Source organism: Centropristis striata, chromosome 14, assembly GCF_030273125.1.
Source record: "Centropristis striata isolate RG_2023a ecotype Rhode Island chromosome 14, C.striata_1.0, whole genome shotgun sequence".
NCBI classification, from domain to species: domain Eukaryota; kingdom Metazoa; phylum Chordata; class Actinopteri; order Perciformes; family Serranidae; genus Centropristis; species Centropristis striata.
The window spans coordinates 18,101,219-18,126,059 of record NC_081530.1 but is presented as its reverse complement, the minus strand read 5'-3'; the positions used below and the strand labels follow the sequence as shown (position 1 = coordinate 18,126,059).

Below are 24,841 nucleotides of genomic sequence, written 5' to 3'. Positions count from 1 at the left end.
GAAACAATCCCTCACATCCACACGGCACACTGGTGGAACCGACCAGCAGAAAAAAGTGGAGCCTACCTTGAACTCCTGCAGCTGCTGTTTGATCATCTCCACCTCGGTGCCGACCATGCCCTGTGCGTTTAGCCCGTCTTCGGCTCTTCCCAGCATGCTTTGCAGCTCGCCGACCAGCCTGTAGAACTCACGAACCCTCTCAGCAGCGTCCTCGATCTGGTCCAGGCGGCCCAGACCGCGCTCGCTCAGCTGGAGAACAGGGAAGAAAAATAGGAGGTGATGAGACTGATCCGGATAACAGAACAACAGAAGGGGCACCTCATGATTAAGTTACTATTTAGAGGATGATTATGAAGCCACTATAAAGCAATTATTGATGGATTTTGATGCATCAAAATCATTTAATTTCTTAGGGTTGTCACGATTCAAATCCTGAATCTAAAATCAATTAAATTAGTTTTTAAGATCTGCAAAATCAGAATTTTGGTACACTCCACACATATCACGCTTGATACCATGTAAGCTAACTTTTTAGCTTACAAGAAGAGCTTATAACTAATCATCTGTTGATCTTTATTAAAACAGACTCTTTGGCCTTACAATGGCATAGCTGTCGGTGCTGAAAAAAAGAGTCAAAAATAAAAAAATTGAAAAGAATCAAATCGAATCGTGAACTTAAAATCAGAAGTGTCTAACTAAACCCTGGATTTGGAGAATTGTGACACCCCTAATTTAAATACAGACCATTGTTTTCTTCAATTTTTTGTTCATTTTCATGCCTGGTACAACTAAAGAAGTTAGAGAGTTAAGAGTTTAATTTAAGAGCTGATATCTAGACATTTTCGATGGTTTTCTTGATAATAACCAAAATCATAATAAAGAGTTGTACCAGGCATTAAAATGAAACATTTTTTCCATGACTGTATATATTTAATTTTTTCTCAATGTTTGAATACTTAATATTAGAAACTGGCAGATTATAATGACAAGAACTGGGTTGTAAACTTTTTGGTCAATTTCACTTTTCTGCATTAAAACACATTCTTTCAAGAGATAATTGTGATGCATCCAAATATAATTTTCATCATCATCATCATCATCTTCCTCACCTTGCCGGCCTGGCGGCTCAGAGCCTCCGTCTCCCTCCTGAGAGCCAGCAGGTCGGGGGAGGAGCCTTCCCGCCGCAGCATGGTGGTGCAGTCCGACGTGTGGCCCTCCAGCTCCGACCGGAGGTTGGTCAGACGGGACAGGAAGCCCTTGAGGGCGTCGGCCTGAGAGGCCAGGGAGTCGGCGTCTCGTGCCACGGGGCCGAGCGAGTCCAGCTCGTCGTCGAGGTCGGCGATGCGCGAGAAGACGTCTCGCACGTGGGACTGGACCTCGCCGACGCCCTGCAGCCGCGACTCCAGGGAGGAGCAGCAGTGCTCGATCTGAGGGAGGAGAGAGATGCAGAGAAGGTGTCAATCAAGGTGACAATCTTGATGTTTCCGCATCACAATTTTAGCTCAGAGATTGTCTCTTGACCCACCGTAGTATTTCATGGAATTATTTAAAATCAAGGTAATAGTAAAATAATGTGAAAAAAATCCTAGAAAAAATGAAAAGGTGTTAATAAGGTGCAAGATAAGTCGTTTTTGAACACAGAACAACACTTTAAGTCAAACTATTATTAAGAAAATCCACTTTTTAGGCCTTTTTTTACATTTTGGGAAACACTTTTGATGTGCAGTCACAAAAAAAATCTGACAGGGTCAGATCAGATCAGAGTTTTCAACTTTTTCCTTTATTTTGAAAAATTATGGATTTTTTGTTTTTTGTTTATATTTGTGTATATATGTACTCTTATACACATATTTTCATATAATATCGTCTTTTAGTAGTAATAGGAATATAATAGAAAATAGAATAAGCATTTTTATAATATATATTTGATCTGTATGTGCTGCTACTGTCGACCTGTTTTTGTATATAATCTTTTTTCTCATTAAAATAAAAATAAAATAAATAAAGGATGTTACTTCTGTGTTACACAAAGATCTAATCACACCAGACGAGCCTGTGTCGTAACATTTTCCAGGTCAAAACTGAACCAAACCAGAAGATGATGCAACACAACAGCAAGTAAAAATAGATTCAGTCTTTGAGACAGTAGGAGCATTATCTAAGAGGAGGCCCATCTGCATCATCTCTGCAGCAGATCAATATTTTAAAAAGTGAAATAAAAACCCCTCTCAGTGAATAATAGAGTCGTCCAGCGGTTTCATACGCGGTGAGAGTTCCTGTTGATAGATGTAACCTTAAATGGAATATCTGGAAGCTGGATTGCAGAAAATAGATGCAACAGAGTGGGTGTTGGATCCTCAAAGTGCCGGTTTACATTTCAAACCATGATAAAGTGTCGAATGTCCACAATGACCATATATGACGAATGTAACTCAAACTCTTCTGACAGCTATGGTTGTTCTGCTTTCTCTCCGCTCACTGACACCCGTCTGCTTCACACCAACACACACACACAGTCCTCAAACACACACACACTAAATCTGACCCTTGGCATAAATAGTTAAACTTCTGTTCATTCCAGACCGTAAGTTGTTGAGGTTACATTAAATCTTAACTGTTATGATTTGTTTCAACGCTCTCATGTTCTGCTTTTTTCCAGCACTGCCTGCAGGGCGAAACAACTCGGCACAGCTTTAATATATATGGGTCAAGTGTATTTTGGACTTTTGGTAGTTTTTATTGGCAATCTATAATCAGGTTCGGAAGGAGGAGGTCTCCCACAGTAAAACCAGGTTTGAAAAAAAGGTTTAAGTGCAGTGTTGAAAGCTGAAACTGAGCTACAAAGAAGTAAAGCCACTGCCCCTGAATCACATCAGTGCATTGGCCTGTAACGATAACACATTTTTTTGGACGATATATTTTCCCAGAAACTATCACGATAAACAATAGAATCGTTGTATCGATGTTGTTTTAGTTTTATAACTATATTAGAGCATAATAAGTACATCCTTTTCCTCAGCAATGATTTTTTTAATCCTGAGAATATTAAACATTGGAATTGAAATGTGGAAAAGAAATATTAAAATATCCTAGATAAATATAACAAATAAAAAAAACTACAAATAAAATAGACTTTCAGGCTCTGTTAACAAAACATTGCCATGAGATAATCATTATGTATTATATTAGTTTATTATTAAAAAAACATACAAAAAGCTGGAATGGCTGCTTGGGAAATACATTTTTTTTTTTAGCAATTCATGCTGCCTGTCAAACATTTGCAGCATTACTTTAAACTCCACACAAAAAAACAAAAAGATGCATGTAAACGACAATATATTTTTTTTTTAAATCGAACGATAAGTCGATATAGTAATTATCGTGACAGGCGCTGTGTCAGATATTATACTGAACATTCAGTAACTGAAAACATTAATGTGTGCTGTAACAGAATGATTACTGCAAAGAGAGGAAGGTTGAGGCGTGTTTGAGTTATTATTATATTCTTATTTTCAGTGATTACTATCCAAAGTTGGAGCATCTGGACAGCTACAACCAAAAACAAACAGCCACATTTCAGTCTTTGTTCCCTTTTTCCTGACTATTAGTTCCTTTCACACGTACACTGCAACCCTGAACTTATCTAGACATTACACAGAGGAGTGCAAATGTCCAAATTAGTTGCACTGAAGATTAACAAACTTTATCCATTATCCTGAGTGTTGATGATGGCGCAAAACTGGAAGAAAACAAACTGGTCTCGAACTGAAGAGACGACAAGATTTGTGTCTTCTGTTGATGCCAAAATCAGCAGAACAATTCAATTTGTGATTTCCGCAGCATACTTTAATGTCATGTCCTTCCCTGCCCGGCACCACCCCTTGTCTAAACCAAACAAAGTGTTTCCTGTAGGTGACATGGACAGTCTCCTGTAGTTAGCTGAGAGGCATCTGATTCTCTGGAGTTTATATGAGAAAACGTCTCTTGACTCTGCTCCTCACCTTGTCAGTAACATCGTCGTAGTCTTTCTCTGTGTGTCTGGCCTGCTCCTGGAGCTTCTGCGCCCCCTCGGTGCTGCCTCCTGGTGTCTGGGGCGCGTCCTGTACCAGCCCCTGGGCCAGGTCTCTGAGGTAGACCACCTGAGGCTTCAGGGACCGGAGGCTCTCCTGCTGACTTCTGAGCCGCTCCAGGCTCTTAGCGCTGCAGGCCTGGGTAGGAAAGGCATAAACATTTGTTGAAGCCTAAGTAAGTCGAATTTTTCTGTTTTGCAGATTTTAAATCAAATCAAATCAATCAAATCAAATAGTCTTTATTGTCATTATGTAGTTCACTATACAACGAAATTGAAAGTGCCACTGCATAAGGTGCATACTTATGACAATCATAACACAATACAGCATGGCTAAAAACATTTAAAAAATACCAAGCTAAACAAGGACAAAAACAAGAACAAGGACGTGTGATGTAATAAATAAGTATAAAAATAAATAAATGGCTACTGAAAATGCTATAATTCATAGATGAGGTACATATCAATTGTATTGCACATGTCCGTTAAAAAGAACAGTGAAAGTGACACAAGGACAGTGAACTGTTTGTCGGTACCTGTGGTCCTAAAGCCTCCTGGACTTCTATCTGGTGCTTGGCGGCCTCCAGCCTCCTCTCTGCTGCCTGTCGGCCCTCTTCAAACTCCTTCAGGCGACCAGCCAGCTCCTCCAGCTGGGACGAGCGGTTATGGAGCTTCTCTCCCAGTCCGTCCACCCGGCGGTTCAGCTGGGCCTTCTCGTCTCGCACCTACAGAACATGAGTTTGGTTTTTATTCAGTTATAAAGAAAAATCATGAGCCAAAATACACCTAAATTCCCCAGAAACAACAACCAAGCTATACAACATATCAAGACAATGAAGCAAGCTTCAAATATGAACTAAAATACACACTTAACCCTACACACTGAACTATATTTGGTAACTTCAGTGGATATCAAAATGAGGTCCCCATGTCTCTCTGTGAGGTCGTAGAACCACATGGATTTCTTCCAGCTAATCAGCAAATATCAGGCTACGTCACAGATGGTGACATCATGACATGTGACCAATCAGTATGATAATAATATAATAATATTAACTTTATTCACCTTGACCTCCAACGTAAAAATGAAAAATTTAGAAGAAAAATTTGCAAGAAACAGTCGTACACACAGAGTTATTCTTCAGTGACTTGTACCAGGAGAACTTGACTATGACGGCATATTAGGGCCAAGTATGAATAAAAGTTGCAATTTTACTAGATTAAAGTGGCAAATCTATAAGAAAAAAAGTTGCAGATTTAAGAGATTTACAGTGGCAAATCTGCGCGAAAGAAGTTGCAGATTTACGAGAAAAAAGGGGGGGGGGGAAGCAACTTTTTCTCACAGATTCACCACTTTAACATCGTAAACTTTTTTCTCAAAATATTACACCCCTTCCCCGGGTCCGTATGTTTTTTTTTTTTTTTACACATTCCACAGTCCACATTCTGGCTGTATGTAATATCCTCCAATGTTCTCTAGGGTTGAAATTTGGAATGTGCAAGTATTTCAATGAGTACCCTATTAAGGGTTAAGAGTGTAAAAACGACGTACCTCTTCCTCCCCGATGCAGCATTGTTCCAGCAGCTGATCTGCTGCAGTATTGAAGGCCTCCAGTAGAGGTTGTCGTCTTTCGAGGTCTAGCGACAGACCTCGAGCCTTCTGCAAGGCTTCGTCCAGCGCCGAGGAGTCCAGCGACGGCTTGACTTCTCCAGCTTTGTTGTCGCACTCTGCTAACCACGGGATCAGCTCGGCTTTGTGCTGCTGGTAGGTTTCTGCCTTGCTCAGCGTGGTCTTCAGTCTGCTCTCTCGGTCGGAGATTTTCTGGTTCAGCCCCTCCCAGTCCTGCTTCAGGGAGGCCAGGCGAGACTGCAGAGCGGACCGTTCGTCTCCACCTGCGGGCAGAGAGGCGAGCAGCGACGCTCCCTCGGCTTGCAGCAGCTCGTAGGAGCCTCGCTGGCTGGCGATCCCGCGTTGGAGGTCATCGGTCTGTGCCAGCAGGGAGCGGATGGCCTCTGGCTGGCAGGGCAGAGAGTCGGCGGAGGAGTCTCTGGGATCCGCCTGCTTGTCGAGCCAGGAGCGCAACTCCTTGAACATCTGCTGGAACTGCTGGGTGGACGACAGGGCGGCCTGCAGCTGAGACAGACCGTCCGCTGGAGGAGAGGAAAGCACCAGGGGGATTAGAAACATAAACAGTGAAAATCCCTTTCAAACAAAAAACGACAAATAGGATTTGTGGGTTTTTGTTATATTTATTTTAGTGAATTTGTTAGAAGAGTTTTGTTCTTATCAAAACAGAATTCCCATTACTGCTAAAGAGGGATTAAGTTTGAAAGGGAATATTGTTTGACTACATTAAAACTTTACCAAAGTGGCCCATTATCTCTGTAGAGAAACTCCGATCAGCAGTCAGAAACATATGAGAACACTTACACACACTTTTTATATCAACCACATGAAGTTCACAAACCTGCACGCTCCTCTAAACTCTTCAGCGGCCCGCTGACACTCTCCAGTCGTTTACTCAGCTCCTCCTTCAGGTAGGGTTCAGCCACGATGGTGCTCAGCTCCTTGCAGAGCCGCTCAGCCTCGGCCAGCTCGGTCCGCCGTCTCTCCAGCTCTGATCGGATCTCTCCGGTTTCCTGCAGGCGTCGTTTCAGCGCCTCGGGCTGGGCGCTCAGCGAGGCCTGGCCGTCCAACCTCTCACCCAGAGCAGAAACACTGGAGGAGAGTTCTCTGAGCAGGGCCTGAGCAGGACAGGAGGAGGATTAGGAGATATATTATACCATCCTTTTGTATATATATATATATATATATATATATTTATATATATATATATATATATATATATATACATATATATATACCAACCAGTCTGACTGGACTGACCTGGTAGCGCTCGCTGGTTCCCTGGGCCTGGTCGATGTTATTTGACCTCTGAGTGAGTCGGTTCGTCAGGTCCTCCCACTGCTCCGAGATGGAGCCCAGCTCAGCCCGAACCTCCGCCAGGTCCTTGGGGTCCTGAGCGGAGTCTCCGGTCTGGGAGAGGATTCCCTCGGCGGACTGGGTGAGCTGGTCGAACTGGGGCCGCCGAGTCTCGAACTCACGCAGCATGAACTGGAAGAAAGAAGAGAGAGAACACGTTATTCAGTGACGTGATCAGGAGGTAAAATTTGGTTTCATGAAAAATAGGATCTCATCAGCAAAGAAAAAGTTGTGTCTAAAGTAACGATCTTGAAAATATCTGTTTTGTCCTTTTTGGCGGCCCCAATGACGATAAGTGGAATTGCAGGTGTGTGTTTAGATTTTTCGTTTACTTCCTCTTTCACATCATTGCTCTTTTTTTTTGGTCTCTGTTAACTCGTAACTCCAGCAAAAACCACAAGCAAGTCAAAGAGCGAGTAGTTTGTCATTTCGTCATTTATTTAAATAGAAATCTTCTAGACTTCTACTTTAAAACAAAGGAAAGCTTGAAGAAAATCCAGGGACAATTAAAATATGAAATTTTGATATTTTGACCTTTTATTTCATATAACATCTTACATCTTATTTTGTGATTTGGAATTTTGATTGTACCAATTAAGTTCCAGCTCTCAAAGAATTAATTTGATATAAGAGACATTAAATCTAATGAATTAACTGAAAGAATATGTATATATATATATATATATATATATATATATATATATATGTATATATATGTATACACACACACACACACACACACACACACACATAACTTAAGTAACTAACTACTAATTGTATTACTTTATTGCAATACCTCCATCTTCTTCAACACAATTATTTCTTACCAATTCCATTGCACACTTATTTCTTTTTTTACATAATAAAAAAAAAGACATATAATAGAATTATTAAACTAATCAAACTTTAAAAACAAGCAAGCAACTGAGACAAAAAACAAACAACTGAAGTTATTAATACATATTAAAACCCTGGTTCCTAAGATGTTGGGACGCTGTTTCAAACAATATAAAGAACAAAAAAGCACCAAATTTAGAATGATATTTACAAAAAATGAAGTGTCCCAGTTTGAGCTTTAATTATCTAGTTTTTGTCACGTTAGTTTTTCATAGTGTCCTAAGTATTTTGGAATCAGGGTTAGAGTTCAATACTCAGTTTCCTTTGGTGTAATTCTTCTCACACTGGATTTTCTGTTTCTCTTACCACAATGTGAGCATTTGTGCATTAACATATCTGCTGTATCTTCTGGTTTTTATACCTGTGCTTGTTGTTTCTGTGTGTTGAGCATGTTGGGGTCGATGCTCAGCGGTCCCAGCACACTCATCATCAGCTCCTTCTCCCTCAGCCACGGGCCCAGCTGACTGGCCGCCGAGGCGAAGCTGCCCAGCCTATCGGCGCATGTCTCCAGCTCCGTCTGCCTCTGTGCTGCCGTCTGATTGGCCGTCTGCCAGCGGGAGTCTGGGGAGAGAAAACCAATGTGATGAATGTGTTTATAGAGCATATTCATTATTCCACCTTTTTCTGTCTGGTTTCTTTCTTTGGGAATTCTCATTAGGTTGTACAACATTAAAGTCCTGTTTCAGTGTAGCGTAAGAATCAGAAATCAGATCAGTGATGGCGATGAAACCAAACCTGACTCAACATGAAGAAAACTGACAAAACAATTAGACATTCTTCTTCCTTTGTCCCTCCTCCTACTTCTTCTTCTGTGTCTTTCTCTCCCTGACTCATGTTCTGGGCATCCATCAATGTATGTGTGTGTGTGTGTGTGTGTGTGTGTGTGTGTGTGTGTGTGTGTGTGTATGTGTGTGTGTGTGTGTGTATTCAGTCGACGTGGCTTAGAAAAGGCATTATGAAATATGAAATATAAAAGGCCCCCTTCTTGGATTTCACCTTAAATATTTCTGTCTTGGTTACCTCATAGGAGGCTCTGGTAAAAATATCAAGTATGCGAGCGAACAAATAGCTCTGACAGGAACACTTCCCACTCTCTCCCTGGATAATATTGATTCTTCAGTTTCTCGCCATCTCTTAGAGAAATTATTACAAATTCTGAGGCACCGTGCCACTTTCTTTTAAACTGTTTCAAAAGAAAACAGCACAGTAACAACGACTCATCTTATTTCATTCTTTTCCCTTTTCTGAGCCCCTTTTTGTCTTGCAACTCTTTGATTTTTTTATTGGTTGACAGCAGCACAGTAAAAGTTGTTTTTCAGAGGCATATGTAATAGATTATATCGTCTAGCACATACAGTATATAGTATAGTGTTCCCAGTAGGGATGGGCGCCTGGAAGAAACCTGCCAACTTGAGTATCTATAACATTAATGATCATGATGAGTTTTTATACATATTCAACATACTCCAGTATGTATAAAAACATGCATACATGGCCAAAATAAAAGATATAGTATATACAGTACCATGCAAAAGCCTGTTGTGACAACAGACGCTTTTATTTTGAAAGGACGAAAAGAGACTTCCTGTCGATCGTAAAAGTGAGATTAAACTGTAAAGATAACTACAAGGAGTTCAATGTTTTATGCTTTAGCCCCCGAAGAGGCATGAGGTTAGTTTTCACAGTAATCTTGCATATTTAAGTGTGTTTTGTCTTTACTTAATTTTTGGATCAAATTAAACCTAGTAATTCATGCTAGTAAGATTTGCTACAGTAAGCTAGTTATGCTCAAAGTAATACTCTTGTATTTCTGTATGTTTTATAAATGTTATTGCAACTTTCAGTTTGCAAACTGTCGCTTTATTCAATTTAATCCGACCTACTGAAAAAGTTGCTATTCCAGAGTTGGCAACTGTCTACACTGCAAAGCAACTGAAAAAAAAAGTTAGACAAACTAAAAGAAAGTCTGACAATAAATGCAATTAACCAGATCGACAAAGCATTTAAGACATGCAGAGAAAATGTTGTTAATAGTTTGTAGCTAAATGTTCACAGCTGCAGATAATTTAAATTCATGTTTCTGCAGCCAGCTCGAGCCTTGAATCACAAATTGTCATCCCAAAGGGCTTTACAAACAGGACAGGAATGATCATAGCTGCTGTATAACATCAGTGATCACACTGATACAGGTAACTGTATGAAGTGCATGAGCAGAGGAGATCATTGGGACTTCACTTCTTTACATCCAGGACATTGCACACAAGCACTGCCTGACCAGGGCTCACAACATCATTAAGGACCCCCAGTGTTTCCTCTAGGATTTTTTCAGCCGCGGGGGTAAAGGGTTATTTGTCCCCTGGATGGTGTTCGCATGCAAATAGCCATCAGCAATTTAGAAAGTATAAAAAATGACACTCGACTGCAAAATAAGTTTAGAACCAGTGTTTCCCAGCGGATTTAATGAGATGATGATGGAGGAACCCAAACAAAGTAGGGGGCATGCTCCCACGGAGGAACTTTCTGCCCTAAAAGCCTAAATTTGGTGCCTCTCGCATATTCTAATGCCACAATTCCAGTTTAATCATTGCATATTTTAAATAATTATTGTAAAGGAGAATAAGGGTTCTTCGATGTTTTATTTAAGGTGGAAGACTGTTTGGCAGGATCCTGCAGCGGTGTTTATTGCTACAGAATTAAAAAAAGAAAACACTTGTAGTGGCGGTTTGTCGCTGCTAAATGAATATATCGGAAACCCTGACCCCACCCGACCCCCCACCACGGACTGCTCTCCCTGCAGCATCAGGAGCAGATTTCATAACAACTTCCTTCCCTGAACTATCACACTTCTGACCTCTTAAACTTTGTCCTTTCCTTTGCCTGCCAGAGCTGTAAAATGAAAATCAGTTCCTCAATGCAGCTCATTTAATCAGCAGTCACAGTTATCCTTTGTTGGAAGTTTTGCCTGCAGCGATTTCCGTGTGATGACTTTCTTGCCAGCAGCCAGAAATATTTTTATTTAAGAGATATTCATTCTGTGGGGGACTTTTCACAGATATAATGTAACAAAGGGGCTATTAACTTCATTTCCAAATATTTTCCTTTCACTTTAAAGGCCTCATTACAGACATGAGGTAACATACACTCACTGACTGTTCTCACATTCCTCGAAATGGACGACTGTATCTCTTCACATGACTGCCTCAGGGTTTTGACACAAAAAAATTTCTACATAATGGCTCTTCTACACAGGTTCCTTTATCCGTAAACTCAGTGTTGCACAGTACATTTTGTCTTAGCTGTTTCAGCCATCATTCTACTTTAGTTTTTGCCTTTGGGCCTCTGCAGCAGTCGAGACAGAGCTCTAATCTATCTTGTTTCTGTAACACTGCTGTCCCGTCATCTTGCCATATGTCCTTGTGTATGTTTTTTGTCGTCCGTAGCACCTACCGATCTCCTGCAGCTGCTGTCTCCAGGTGTCTGCCTCAGGAGAATCAGGATTGTCAGCAACCAGCTTCCTCAGCGTGCTCTTCAGCTCGTCCACCTTCCCAGAGTGCTCCGCCAGCTCTGACAGCAGAGCCTGGAGGAGAACAGGGAAGACGACCAAAACCAGGACTTAATAATGCTTCAGCTAACACACACTGACACAATAACTTACAGTAAAACAGTATGTGAACCCTTTGAAATGACCTACTTTTCTGCATTAATTTGTTATAAAATGTGATCCGATCTGCATCTGAGTCCGAAGTAAAGACAAAAACAATGTGCTTAACCTTATACCACACATTGTAAATACTTAGATGCAGATCTGATCACATTTCATCTCAAATTAATGCAGAAAACTTGGTAATTTCATACTTTTGCTTGCCAGTGTAGCAATTGAACCAATGAAGCAATTATAAGAGTTCTGATGTGTGAATTAGCAGACAATTTCTGAATCAATATCTGCTGAAATTTTCAGAAAAATTACATTTTTGACAAAAAATAAATACATTTTATGGTTAAAATTTGGTTTATATTGCAGATACCTTTACTGCATGTAGGAAAAGGATCATAAAACAAACTCTAAACATGGACCCACCTTGTTCTCCTGAGCCTGGGCGCGTACCACCTCGGGTCTGGAGGGCGAGGCGGTCTGTCCCTGTTTCAGGCTTTGCTCTCTGTCCGTCAGCCAGCTCTTCAGCTCGTCAGTGCCCTGCCTGGCCTTCTGCCTCAGCTCCAGCGAGGCCTTCTGGCGGCTGAGACGCTCCTTCAGCTCGCCGCCCAGCGTCTCGTACCGTCCGTTCACATCGGACACGGCAACCTGGAGCTCTGTCAGGTCTGAGGGGAGAGAAAGAGGTGGGGGGAAGTGGAGCAGAGATTAACAACGGAACAGAAAATGTGAAAATATAACAAAATAAAGTCAACAGATGTTTTGAAATTAACAAATTTGCCATTGACAGATGTTTTGCATGGACAGCTGACAAAGACAGGACACTGGAAACAGACAACAGTGCAGTAATCTCTCCATAATAACTCTATGAGAAAACCATAAACACCAACATAGATGGAGCACAATTCAATTAAAGTGTAATGTGAATGAGGGATGGGAGTTTGGAAGAAACCTGATAACTTGAGCATCTATAATGTCAACGATCAATTAATTGATTCATCGCTATGTTTTTATACGTATTCCAGTTTGTATAAAAACATGCATACATGGGCAAAATAAAATATATGTATATACAGACGCTTTTATTTTGAAAGGACAAAAAGAGACTTCCTGTCGATCGTAAAAAACTAACTCAAGTGAGATTAAACTGTAAAGATAACATCAAGGAGTTCAATGTTTTATGTTTTAGCCCCCGAAGAGGCATGACGTTAGTTTTTACAGTAATCTTGCATATTCAAGTGTGTTTTGTCTTTAAATAAGTTTTGGATTAAACCTTGAAATTTAACTCCTAATAATTCATGCTAGCAAGGTTTGCTACAGTAAGCTAGTTTTGCTCAAAGTAATACTCTTGTATTTCTGTGTGTTTTATAATTGTTATTGCAACTTTCAGTTTGCAAACTGTAGCTTTATCCAACTTAATTCTCAGCTCATTGGCTTATTGACGTACAACCACAGAACTGAACGCTCGGCTGTGTTTCAGTTCAGTAAAGATACAATTAAAATTAAAAAAAACAGAGCGCCTTGATATTTTCTGTATTTATCTATAGGTCTTCATGTTGATTGTTTGTTCATTTACATGTAAAATCAAAAACCAATAAAAAGTAAATGACAAAAAAAATAAATACACAGATCGATTAAAAATTTCACGTGATCGACCAAATTGTTAACGACCATTAATCGATGATCGATTCATTATTCCCATCTCTAATGTGAATGAATGAAAAGGGAGGAAGAGACAGACTGCAGCTCACCTTTGCAGGTGTGAATGCCATTGACACTGCTGGGACCTGATGAGCCATTGATGTGAGGAGCACCTGGGAGAGAGACACACAGCTGACTGAGACAGAGGCACTACAACACGTTCATGCAAGCAAGGTCACACACAGAACAGGACCGGTGATTTACCGACACGATAAGAAATGTGGACACATTTAAAGTTCGGACACAAAACTCTCAGCTCAGAGAAATACTTTAGAGAACACAGAGCTCAGTGGGAGAACGGAGGATGTCGTGCAAAAGCCGTGAGACGGACGACAGGAGTGAGAAAGACATGGGGGGTACTAATGGATTCATCAAAGAGCAACATTACTCCTGCAGCAATTTCTGCAATATCAACAATTATAATGCAGGCCTTTTACCTTTCTATAGTTGGATTTCCAACCTGACAATAACAACCAATTCATTTTTTTTTTTATCTGTTTCAAAATATCACTTTTAACCAAAGTCTGATCAATTGTATGTCCTTTTTTTTTTTTTACAGAACATAAAATGCAGAAAATTAAGCTTGGGGTGATTTAGAAATGGTATTAATTATTTATTTTTATTTATTCTTTTTTTATTTATTTATACTTCATTTTCTCAGTTTGCTTTTCTATACTTGGTTGGCAATGCCGTTTGTTTTATGTATATGGCATAATAATGTTAGATATAAAGGTATTTGTTTAAGAAAGTGCTCTCCTGAGTACCTTTGCAGACATTAATGCAGAATTGGTGCATAATCGTCATAGAAAATGTTTATTTTCATTCAAAGTGCAAAAAAAAAACTTGCCTGCCATATCGCCATATTTGCAAAAAAAATCCAAATGTGTGACTATTTTAAGCATGAAATGATGTATGTAAGATTAGAAATACAATTGACAATGCACTTAAAACTTAAAACACAAGTAAGAGTACTTACTTTTGCTTATTTTTTTTAGCTGTATATAGCTTTTGTCAACATCATATTTTAGTATTAAACATATATCATTCTTGAGGTCTTAGTTTGTTGTTTGTTGTATCTTTTTGTTGTATAAGTTTCCCCCATTAAACTTTTGACCCCTGCATAATTTCGAAACCTGCAGGTAAAAAGACTGTTTTGGATATTTGATGCTACTTTCTGTGCCATTATCTAAACCTGCCATCAGAGCATCGCTGTACCAAAAACTAATTACCATAGCAGACGTGATTAGAAATGCAAATTGCTCTAAATGTTTACCGCCTTCGTCCCTGTTTCCCCGCATTCAGGATTTGTTTTTCAGTTCTGTTTGTCTCGGGTCAAATAAGTTTAGAAACCCTTTGGTGATTTTCTTCCTCCCACCTCAGTCATCTGTGACTTGCAGAAATTCTCTCATGAGGAAAATAAGTCATTTAAACTGAGGGAGAGTGGTATAATTAATATGTTCAGCAGCATCTCCATCTTTGCTCTCACCGGTTTTGGTCTGAGGAGCAGTGATGTCAATGATGAGGGTCTCCAGCTCCGAGCCGGTCTTGTTCAGCTCCTGGACTCTGGATCCCTGTGACTCCCAGTCGTTCAACAAGTCCTGCAGGTGAGATGCATTTTACTGAGTCACTGATCTTGTTTATGCATGTGGGGTTCTTCATATTGTGTGTAGGGTTGTCACTATACTAAGATTTTCAACTCAATACTCGATAACATTTTTGATACCACAAGGATAAAAACAAAGACCTCAAAATTTAACAGAAATATTTTTAACAACAAGAAAAATGCAACATGTAAAAATGAATAGAACCACAGGTTAAATATTTATAATAAAAAATAACAAGCAAACAATGATGATAACAAGCTTCAGGTCTGAGGAAGTGCAAAAAAATTAATAAATACAATAAACAATAACAATTAGAACAATATTTTGTATGCTGTGCACAATATTAGGCAAGCTTGATAAGTCGACTTTTCTCTGCTTCATTCTGGGACTTCAAGAGGGAAAATAAAACTTTTCATCGATACTTTTGAAAATGAGCATCGTATCCGGATACAACGTTTTAGTATCGATACTTTTTTGAGTATCGATACTTTTGACAACCCTACATGTGTGTATAAATGATGAGGCTCACACGAACACACACCTTGAGCTGCTGCACTCGTCTCTGCAGGCCCTCTGTGTTGAGGTTGGCCTCTTTGGACGGCAGCTGGTCCTGCGCCGTCTGCAGCCACCTGAGGAGGGAGCCGGAGAGGCCGCGGAACTGCAGCAGCTGCTGCTCGCAGGCCTGCAGGGCAGCAAACCTGTCAGAGGACAGAGGAGGAGAGGATGGGATTAAGAACAACAAGAAGTTACATAAAAAATAAACAAACTGGTTGACAGCAATCATTAACCCTTTGATGCACAACAAATAAACACATTCTAATGCACAACATGGGTGAAAAAATTACCCGCATTCATTTCCCATGTTATTTCATGCTGGCTGTGTGTTTGAATATCTTTTTTTTTATTACAACAGATCATTATATCCATTTTTCCTTTCATACTTTATGAAGAAAAGTAGTTTTTGTATTATTACATCAAGTTTACACACATGGATCAATAATGATCTTGTGCATTAGAAGCGTAGTGATACAAAAATGTTTTTTATTCAAAAAGAAAGAAATGAAAGCAAAAAATTAAGATTTTTGATATATAGTCAGGGTCAAGATCTGGTTAAATTTAGGTATTTTAAGGGTCTCGCTAATGGGCGTGGAAAAGTACGTCATCGGCAGCACCTTATGGGGAGCATTCACGTAAACTAACGAAATTTGGTACATACAGTATATGTTTCATGGGGAGACGCACCAAAAAGCCTCTTGGACCCATACCCATAATTTTGTTTGTTTTGTCTATTGTTCTTGGTGTAAAAAACTCACAAGTTATCATACACAATACTTATGGTGGTGTGCACATTCAAAACTCAATAAATTTGATTTGATTTGTACAGCAAGAGAAGGTAGGAGCAGTAATAGAGAGGAGGAAAAGGAGAAGTTGCATGAAACAGGAGCAAAGCTAGGAGAAGTGGGAGAAAGGCCAGAGCAGAGAAAATTGATCTTAAATAACATGTTTATGTTTGATACGCAAACTAAGGCAACCATTAACCTCTCTGAGTCTGTTTAAACATTATATACTCTAAAAAAAGATCCATAATGCATAAAGCGCTGTTGACAGGAAGCGTTCAGGGTCCATGCTGTCCAGCAGTAACGCAGCCTTGACCTCGCGCTCGTTTCTATGGGTGGAAAAGTGCTGACTGCCAGTGTAGACAAAACAGCTCTGAGAAGTCGTCTGGCATGGAGCGGTATCATTATCATGCAGCTATTTTCTCCCCCTCGGGATTCGAGGCTGGGAGTCATCCGAGTAGGCCGTTTATAGGACGGACAATGAGCCGTGTCCACTCTGCTTATATTAGCACCCGGGACTGCTCATCAGCTCACACCAGCCACACACACACACACACACACACACACACACACACACACACACACACACACACACACACACACACACACACACACACACACACACACACACACACACACACACACACACACACACACACACACACACACACACACACACACACACACACACACACACACACACAGCAAACAACTGCTGTGAAGCATCATGCAGCACGGTACATAATCCTCTACATCATGTACAGTATGTTCTTTGAGTGCAATAACCAGCGGTGGAAGAAGTAATCAGATTCCTTATTTTAGTACCACACTGTGAAATTACTGCACTACAAGTAAAAGTCCTGCATTCAATCAAAAGTTTGGGTACCAAAGTATCAGCATCAAATTGTCCTAAAGTATCAAAAGTAAAAGTATTTGGTATGCAGAATTGACCTACACAGACAGTTTTATATATTATTATTATTATTATTATATTGAATTATTACTATTGATGCATTCCTGTAAATAGCGTTTTTAATGTTGTAAAGATGTGGCTCATTTTAACTACCTTATATACTTTTATGTGGATTAATTGATAAAAATGTCTAAATTGATCATGTTTTTTTATGTTAAATCTTGATCTGAAAAGTAACTAAAGCTTTCAGCTAAATGTAGTACTGTAAAATGTACAATATTTGCCTCTAAAATGTAGTGGAGTAGAAGTATAAAGTTACATAAAATGTACCCCAAAATTAGTACAGTACAAGTACAGTACTTGAATAAATGTACTGATTTACATTTAACCACTAACAATAACTTGCTGACAGACGTGTTCTAGATAAAATATAAGTGATGTCATTCTTTATCTCTTCATGTCTGATCAGGACTTATTTAACATGTCCATAAACCAGCCTGTATCTGTGGTTATTATGTGGCCGGATGACCAAGTATAATTTAATAATTCTGCTCCAGACTGAAGGTATTTTTAAATTCCCAGCCCCCCCTCTGACAGGCTTCAAGTGTGGCTGCTCACTGAAACGACGTCAGACAGGGTCGGCATAGCAACTGGTGCTCTGTGAAGGCTACAAATTTAGAAAACAAATTTTGGAAATGCCAGAGGCAGTCTGCTCTGCAGTGTGCTTTTATAAGCCGCCCTATCAGATCTAATCAAATCTTAGTTTTTAAATTTGATTCTGTCTCTAAAGGTTTTGATGTTTGTTATCAGCAAAACTGGAATTGACACTTTTCAGCATCAAATACTACACAGCTGAACTGATGATCAATAGCTTCCTGACAGCTTTGTGTTTGGCGCCCTCTTGTGTCATTTATGGTGCATTACACAATTGTCAAGAACACGATTAAACATTTTTAGGCCGTCTGAATCTTCAGTTTTTAAGATAATTATTCCCATTGCAGTTTCTTTTCTGTTTAACTTTGAATATTTAAATATTGGAAAACACATAGGTGGAAAGCTGGACTATGTATGGTTAAAGGTTATGGAATATGACTGGAATTTTTTTAGAAATTAGTAAAAATATTAAATTTTCTTCGACATGAAATTTTTTGGGGCTTTATTATTTTGTGATTTTGTCAAATTTCTGCAGAAAAATGGAATTGTTATTCTTGTTTGTTTTGTTTTATTCTTTTTTTTTATTATAAATATTTTGTTGTTGTTTTTAACATGTTTGAATAAAGAGAGATCAATCTATCAATCAGTTACTGTCATTTATATATGTAACCTTAGTAGTTTTTTTGTTACTATTTACAATTTATTCATTTTGCAATAAAGCAACCTGTCTACTGTATAAGTATAGTATATATTATTATTATTATTATTATTATTATAATAATAATAATAATAATAATAATAATAATAGATCATAATAGACTTAAAGCACTTTAAGTATAATATAATAGCACAACAAAACTATTTATCAGGACAAAGAAAGGCCAAACCTGCTTCAGCAAAAGTGCATGACTTGACATTCATGGCAGCATTAATTAAACAAAGGCACTTCTCACATGTTGTCAGTTTTCATTTTTTTTACCTTTCGTTGACGTTGGCTTCCAGCTGCGTGAACTCATCAGACACTCCTTTCACATTGTCCAATAAGCTTTGAGTGTTGTTGAAGGCTTTTGATTGGCTGAGCTCGCTGCCGAGGCTGCAGAAGGATTTGACCTGAGCGGCTTCCTGCTCCAGCTCCGACCGGACCTCCTGAGAGGAGAAACGTTCAATACAGCAACAGTGGACTTTAATTTAATATGCATAGACTGGCAATGAGATTTTTGTTTCTCCTGTTCAATACATTTCCATTATTATTATCTAATATGTCTTGTTTATTTGGCTTTGTTCAAGTGCAAGAAAGGTTCCTTTTACGGGCATTTATAAAAGATGTTTTTTTAAGATCTGTTGCATTCAATATTTCATGCAGGAAATATTTCCAATTAACTTCTAGACATGCTTGAGCTAAATTTATACGACACATCAAGTGAAAACTAGTAGAAAGCAAATTTTATCATTTTTACGTGACTATATGTTTTCAATTATTATTAGGGTTTCTTGGATGTTCAGTACAAATTTTAATCTAATTCAGTGAAAAAATAAGCAACTGGTGAGACTTAATACTCACAAATAATTGCAAAAATGGTTAAACTTATGAAAAATTGTGACTAAAAAAAGTATTTGGAGTAGAACTACAGGATGTTTGCAAGGTCCCATGAATGTCATAGAACATTTTAGATCATTTTTTTCATGAAAATATGTGATATAAACTGGGAAGTCTAGGTGTTTAGTAGAGAATGACCCTGAAGTCGTCTAACTCTGCTGACCTCAATGGTCTGCCTGTAGTCGTCCACGCTGCGGTCCGGCTGACCCGCCGGGCTCAGAGCCTTCAGTCGGCTCTGGGTGAAGGCCTGGAGGTCTGTCCCCATCCGCTCGTAGCTCTCCAGCCGGGGCAGCAGCCCTTTGAGCTCCGCCTCCCTCTCCGCCTGGCTAGCCTGCGCTGCTGCGTAACGCTGAGTCAGCTCATCTAAAGAGCCCTGCAGGCCGGAGGCCGTTGAGGCGTCGGAGCTCTGAAGGAGTCTGGAAACGGAGTCTCGTGTTGCTTCTACGCTGCCCTGCCTGGACACCAGCTCCTGACGGAGTTTCTGGGAAGAAGAGGAGTAGTTGGGTTTCAAAAAAATCTGACTTAGACTGCAATGTGACACTGAAAAGTTGTAGAATCCCTCTACAGTCATGGAAAAAAAATATTAGATCACCCTTGTTTTCTTAAATTTTAATGCCTGGTACAACTCTTGACAATGATTTTGGTTATTATGAAGAAAACCATGGAAAATGGCTAAATATCAGCTCTTGAATTAAACCCTTATGAGATATTTTTGTTGTTATCATTATATTTGTCCAAACAAATGTACCTTTAGTTGCACCAAGCATTAAAATGAACAAGATATTGAAGAAAACAATGGTCTAATCATTTCTTCCATGACTTTACTTTCCTCTGGGTTCACTCCTACCTGGTTCTGTGTCAGAGCGTCTTGGACAGCCTGTGCGGTGGGTTCAACTGGACCAGGATTCAGAACCAGCTTGTCCAGCCAGCTCAGCAGACCCTTCAGACCCTCCTGGACACTGACTGACTGGGCCACAGCGGTCTGCAGCTGCTCGGCCCGCTCTGACACGGACGCAGAGAGCGATCCAAACCTCTTCTCCAAACCATCTGAAGGAGGAAGGAAGTGGCAAAATAAAATGTTTTTTAATCACTTTTTAATCACCACAAACTGAGAGGAAACACCTGGCTGAAGGTCTGTGGTCTGTGGACAGGCCTGCAGGGGACAGACTGAGTGTTACCTGCAGCACAGAGGATGTCCACAGCTTTGAGGGAGGGAGACTCGTCTGTGCTGACCAGATCTCTTCCTGCTCTCTTCACCTTCTCCAGCTGCACCGAGCGCTCAGCCAGCTCGTCCTGCAGCAGCTGAGGACCAATGACACAAACAACTAAATCATTTCTATAACTGAAGGAATGTCAAAACTGAGGTGATGCTCCCACAAAGTTTCCATTTTAGCATCCCTGCCCTTCTTCCAGATGTTAATTTCTTGAATCAATATAAACGTTTTGGTCTGTAACCTACTCAACATAACTTAGTGGCTGGGGAAGATGACGGCAAAGTTGCAAAGATTTTCCAAACTTGAAAAAGAATCTTGCTCTTTTTCTGCCTTCACCTGTACTTGTCGTAGTGTGTTCTGCAGGTTCTGGGGGTCGGTGTCCCCACTGGGCTTGGCGATGCTTTGGTTCTGTTCCTGAGTGCTGAGCCACGAGTGGACGGAGACGACCTCATCCTGGTACTGCTGGTACCTCTCCAACAGGCCCGACAAGCGGGCGCCCAACTCTGTTGACTGCACACAGCAACAAAACATTTAAAATGCATGAGTAAATTCAGGAAAAATGCATAAACTAAGTAACTGAGCAGAATAATTTGACTGACCTTGGTGTGTAGTGTCGTGTATCTGTGGTTTGCATCCTGCAGCTTGTCAGTCACCAGCTGCTTGGTGCCGTCCAGAGCTGCGTCTGAACCGCCAACTTGCTCCAGAGCTCCTTGAACAGAGTCCAGAACCTTCTGACCCGAGATGGAAACGAATCGCAGGTCCGCCTTGTGGCAAATTACATCCTCAGCAAGCTGGAAACACAGACACATTCACAGGTCAGCTGGGGACAGATTCATACAGATATGTGCAGCACTATAGTCTATTGGAAAAATGACAGTGTGGAGTGTTAATGGAAAACATGACCATTATTAGCAGGTCGCTAGTTAATTTCCAGAATGTCTGGGAAAGGATATAAAACACTGCAAATGTGATCTCGAGGGACTTTTAACAAGAATATTATCCCGGGCTGTTTCAGTGGATTTCTCAGTGGCTCCCAAATGAGAATGTGTGATTGTATGAGAGTAAATCAGGGAATGTGGCGGTGCACGGATGGATGGAAACTGAGCAAGGAAAATCTGTCTTCCATGGGTGATTAAAGGTGAAAAACAGCAGAGCTGGGCGGTCTGTGGTTTCACTCAGCTACACTGATATTTCTCTGCAAATTCACTTCAAAGCAACTAAAACCAAGCGCAGCCAATGAAAGCCAGAGAGCAGAGCAAGAAATGTGCCAAAACTTTCAGACCTGCAGCCCAACCTGCACCAAGGAAAGTAATAGCTTCTGCACTCACAGCCCTCTATTAAACTGCACCTGTAGCTTTCAGGATTCCTGGAACCTTGGCTCCATCTAGTGAACCAGACTTTATTTCTACCAGTTTGGAGCAGAACCGTTATAATCAAGGCTACATCCCTAACAGAGGGCGTCACACAATGCTTTTAACGGCACGATGACTCCACTCTTTCCAACCTGTAGAATAAGAGCTAGTTTTTGGTTCCAGCTGCAAACAAACTTTTCGGGTTCCAAACTTCTGGTTAAAATGCTTTGACGGGTCAAAATCAGGTGCTCAAACCGGAATAAAACCCATTTCATGTTGGTGAAAAAAGGGAATTAGTGAAAATAACTTTTATATTATAATAGTAACAGTGATCTCTTTTAAGTCTTCTTAAAATATACTTTTATCAGAGAGCCTTTCCTGATTTTACCTGAATTTTTACTTCCCTTGAACTGAATGACGTCATTTTCCAACATTACTTTTTTTTGTTGTTTAATGTTTTTTTTTCCGTTTAAACTTGCAGGATTGTTGTCTTTCCTTGAAGAGAGAAAGAAAAGTTTGGGTTTAAAGTAATTTTGTATGCCTGCATGCATGTATCGGCTGATTTTAATGCTACTGCTCTTACTGTACAGTCCTGTAAAAATCGAGTGATCTGCCATGACGTAACAGCTCCCTCTAGTGGAGAATGGGACTGATAAACTCACACAGTCACGTGAGTCATATGTACCTTTCTGTGCTCCTCCAGCCTGCTCTTCAGTCCTTGTGCATCAGTTTCTCCTTCCCCCAGGGAACGGAGATCCTGTTCACTTTGTTCCAGCCAGGTACACAGACCTCCGTGTTCCTGGAGGAACTTGGTCAGCTCGTCCTTCAGAGCCTCAGACTTCCTCAGACGGTCCTAGAAGAGACAGTTACAGTAGCAGCAGTCAGTACGACAATAGAAACACAGGAAAACCCAACATGCACATGAGTATTATGATCTATTAGCACCTGGCAGCTCTGCAGCTTGTCCTGGTGCTGGGCCTGCAGCTGGTCCAGGGCAGCCCGGAGACGCTGCTTCTCTTCAGGAGGAACCGTCGAGTCCGGTTGCTCCAGGAGCGAGCGCGTCGACTGTGTGATCTGGAGAAGCTGCGCCTGTTGAGACTGAAGCTGCTGAAGCTCGGCCTGAGAGAGAAATCAAAGATCATAGGTTATAATTTGATAATGTTTCAATCGCTTCATCTCAATAAAACCTCCTCCAGACCAAACGTCTTGAAGGATGTTCAAGAACGAGTGCCAGCAGAGATGTTCTAAGTAAATGCTCCACCTTCAGCTCCACAGCTGGCAGAATGTAAAGAAGCAAAGCCAGAACAAGCACCACTTCATGAATGTAAGTTCTTACAGTTCCCTTATATGCATAATCAACTACTAATTTCATAAAGAAACACAAATTATTTTAGGGAGAAAAGGTGCAATTCAGACATGCAAACAACAATATAAAATTATACACATAATACACACACATTAAACACATTTAATCCCACAAATAAAAAGAGATGAATTCATTTATTTCAACAAACATAAAAACTCATTTCTAGAGCGTACATGTTTGTAGTTAATTCAGTCATTTACACGCCATAAATTGAGAATGTTGCACTAAAATGAGGCTCAAGTGAACAAGAACGTCCCATTTCCCAACTGAGGATTCCTCCTTTTTACGAGGGAGGAGCTTAGAGATGCATTTGAGAAAAACGAGGATGTGAAATATTGTTTTGTAATGAACCTAAGATGTTTAATTCTTGCAGAGTAGAGAGTCTAACCTGCAGCATCTCTGTGTGTGACATCACGGCGCCCTCCGGCTGTGAGAACGGTGCATCAGTAAAATCTTTGGTTGCTCCTCTCCCGCCTGGTTGGCTCAGGGAGGAGAGCTCGTTCAGCAGAGAGTCTATCTGGTCCTGGGTCTCCTGGAGCTCCTCCTCCGCCTTCGCCTGCAGGAGAAGTGGAGAAGATTAATACATAGAAAGTTATTCTGCCTGATATGTTCAGTTAATGTGTAACCACTCGTTTTCTTACTCTCTGTGTGTTCTGCTGCACCGTGGCGCTGATGGCCGTGTCCAGCTCCGACAGTGACGTGTTTGCTGAATCTTTCAGGGCGCTGTACTGCTCCTTCATTTTCGTGAGCGTCCCCTGGAGGTTCTTCCTCTCCTCTGGGCTCAGACTTCCCCCTCGCTCTGACAGCAGCTCCTCTGCAGAGCGGATAGCCTCGGCGATGCCCTCCTCTTTGGTCTGGAGGTCCTTCTGTGCCTCCTGCAGAGCGAGGGAACATTTATTTGGTCAAAGATGTAAACATGTATAGAAAAATGGACACTGATATTATTGTGTAGTTTTACACGACTGACCCCAAATTATATTTTTTCTTTATTTCTAACTTTTTACTCTGTTTCTACGTATTTATTGATTTTTGTTGTTCCATTTTCTGAATTTACTGTATTTTTTAAATTGCATTTATCCTTGTGTGTTTCATGATTTTTTATCACATTAGTTTTTTCACTTCAAAATACCAATAAAAAGCAAAAAATGTTCCTCCAGTGAATAACACAAGCGAGAACTCACTGTGAATAATAAAAACTGTGTGTTAAAATGTTCATATTAGATTAAAAACAGGATAATATTGAGTTGAATATACATATAAAAGTGCAAGAGAGATTAGTTTGGATGTTTTTTTTACTGAGTTTATTTGGCCTTTAGATTCTAGAAACAGAGAGAAAAGTTTTCTACCTTTAGTCTTTTCTGCTTTTCCTGCAGGACGTTCACGTCACCTGACTCTGCTCCACCTTTCTGACTGGCCAGTAAGCTGGCAGCTCCAGCCAACCACATGGTAAGACCTTCTAGTTTCTGGGAGCATTCGGCTTTCTGCTGTTGAACCACCTGAGAGAA

At 40.3% G+C, this 24,841-nt stretch overlaps 1 protein-coding gene across 2 annotated transcripts in view; it reads right to left on the bottom strand.

Annotated features, from left to right (window-relative positions):
- The window catches only part of macf1a (microtubule actin crosslinking factor 1a), a 320,929-nt gene that overhangs the window by 85,993 nt on the left and 210,095 nt on the right, over window positions 1-24,841 (bottom strand). For both annotated transcript variants that reach the window (XM_059350758.1, XM_059350757.1), the window contains 24 exons: window positions 24,683-24,832; window positions 23,978-24,211; window positions 23,725-23,892; window positions 22,916-23,089; window positions 22,656-22,823; window positions 21,218-21,409; window positions 20,955-21,128; window positions 20,583-20,706; window positions 20,252-20,451; window positions 19,568-19,885; window positions 18,787-18,953; window positions 15,445-15,601; window positions 14,786-14,897; window positions 13,350-13,412; window positions 12,028-12,266; window positions 11,397-11,526; window positions 8,311-8,510; window positions 6,957-7,184; window positions 6,538-6,814; window positions 5,622-6,220; window positions 4,606-4,794; window positions 4,002-4,208; window positions 1,110-1,427; window positions 67-249 (listed from right to left, as the gene is read on the bottom strand). In XM_059350758.1, the coding sequence (XP_059206741.1) occupies window positions 67-249; window positions 1,110-1,427; window positions 4,002-4,208; window positions 4,606-4,794; window positions 5,622-6,220; window positions 6,538-6,814; window positions 6,957-7,184; window positions 8,311-8,510; window positions 11,397-11,526; window positions 12,028-12,266; window positions 13,350-13,412; window positions 14,786-14,897; window positions 15,445-15,601; window positions 18,787-18,953; window positions 19,568-19,885; window positions 20,252-20,451; window positions 20,583-20,706; window positions 20,955-21,128; window positions 21,218-21,409; window positions 22,656-22,823; window positions 22,916-23,089; window positions 23,725-23,892; window positions 23,978-24,211; window positions 24,683-24,832 (4,971 nt within the window). The remainder of the gene's footprint in view (window positions 1-66; window positions 250-1,109; window positions 1,428-4,001; window positions 4,209-4,605; window positions 4,795-5,621; window positions 6,221-6,537; window positions 6,815-6,956; window positions 7,185-8,310; window positions 8,511-11,396; window positions 11,527-12,027; window positions 12,267-13,349; window positions 13,413-14,785; window positions 14,898-15,444; window positions 15,602-18,786; window positions 18,954-19,567; window positions 19,886-20,251; window positions 20,452-20,582; window positions 20,707-20,954; window positions 21,129-21,217; window positions 21,410-22,655; window positions 22,824-22,915; window positions 23,090-23,724; window positions 23,893-23,977; window positions 24,212-24,682; window positions 24,833-24,841) is intronic.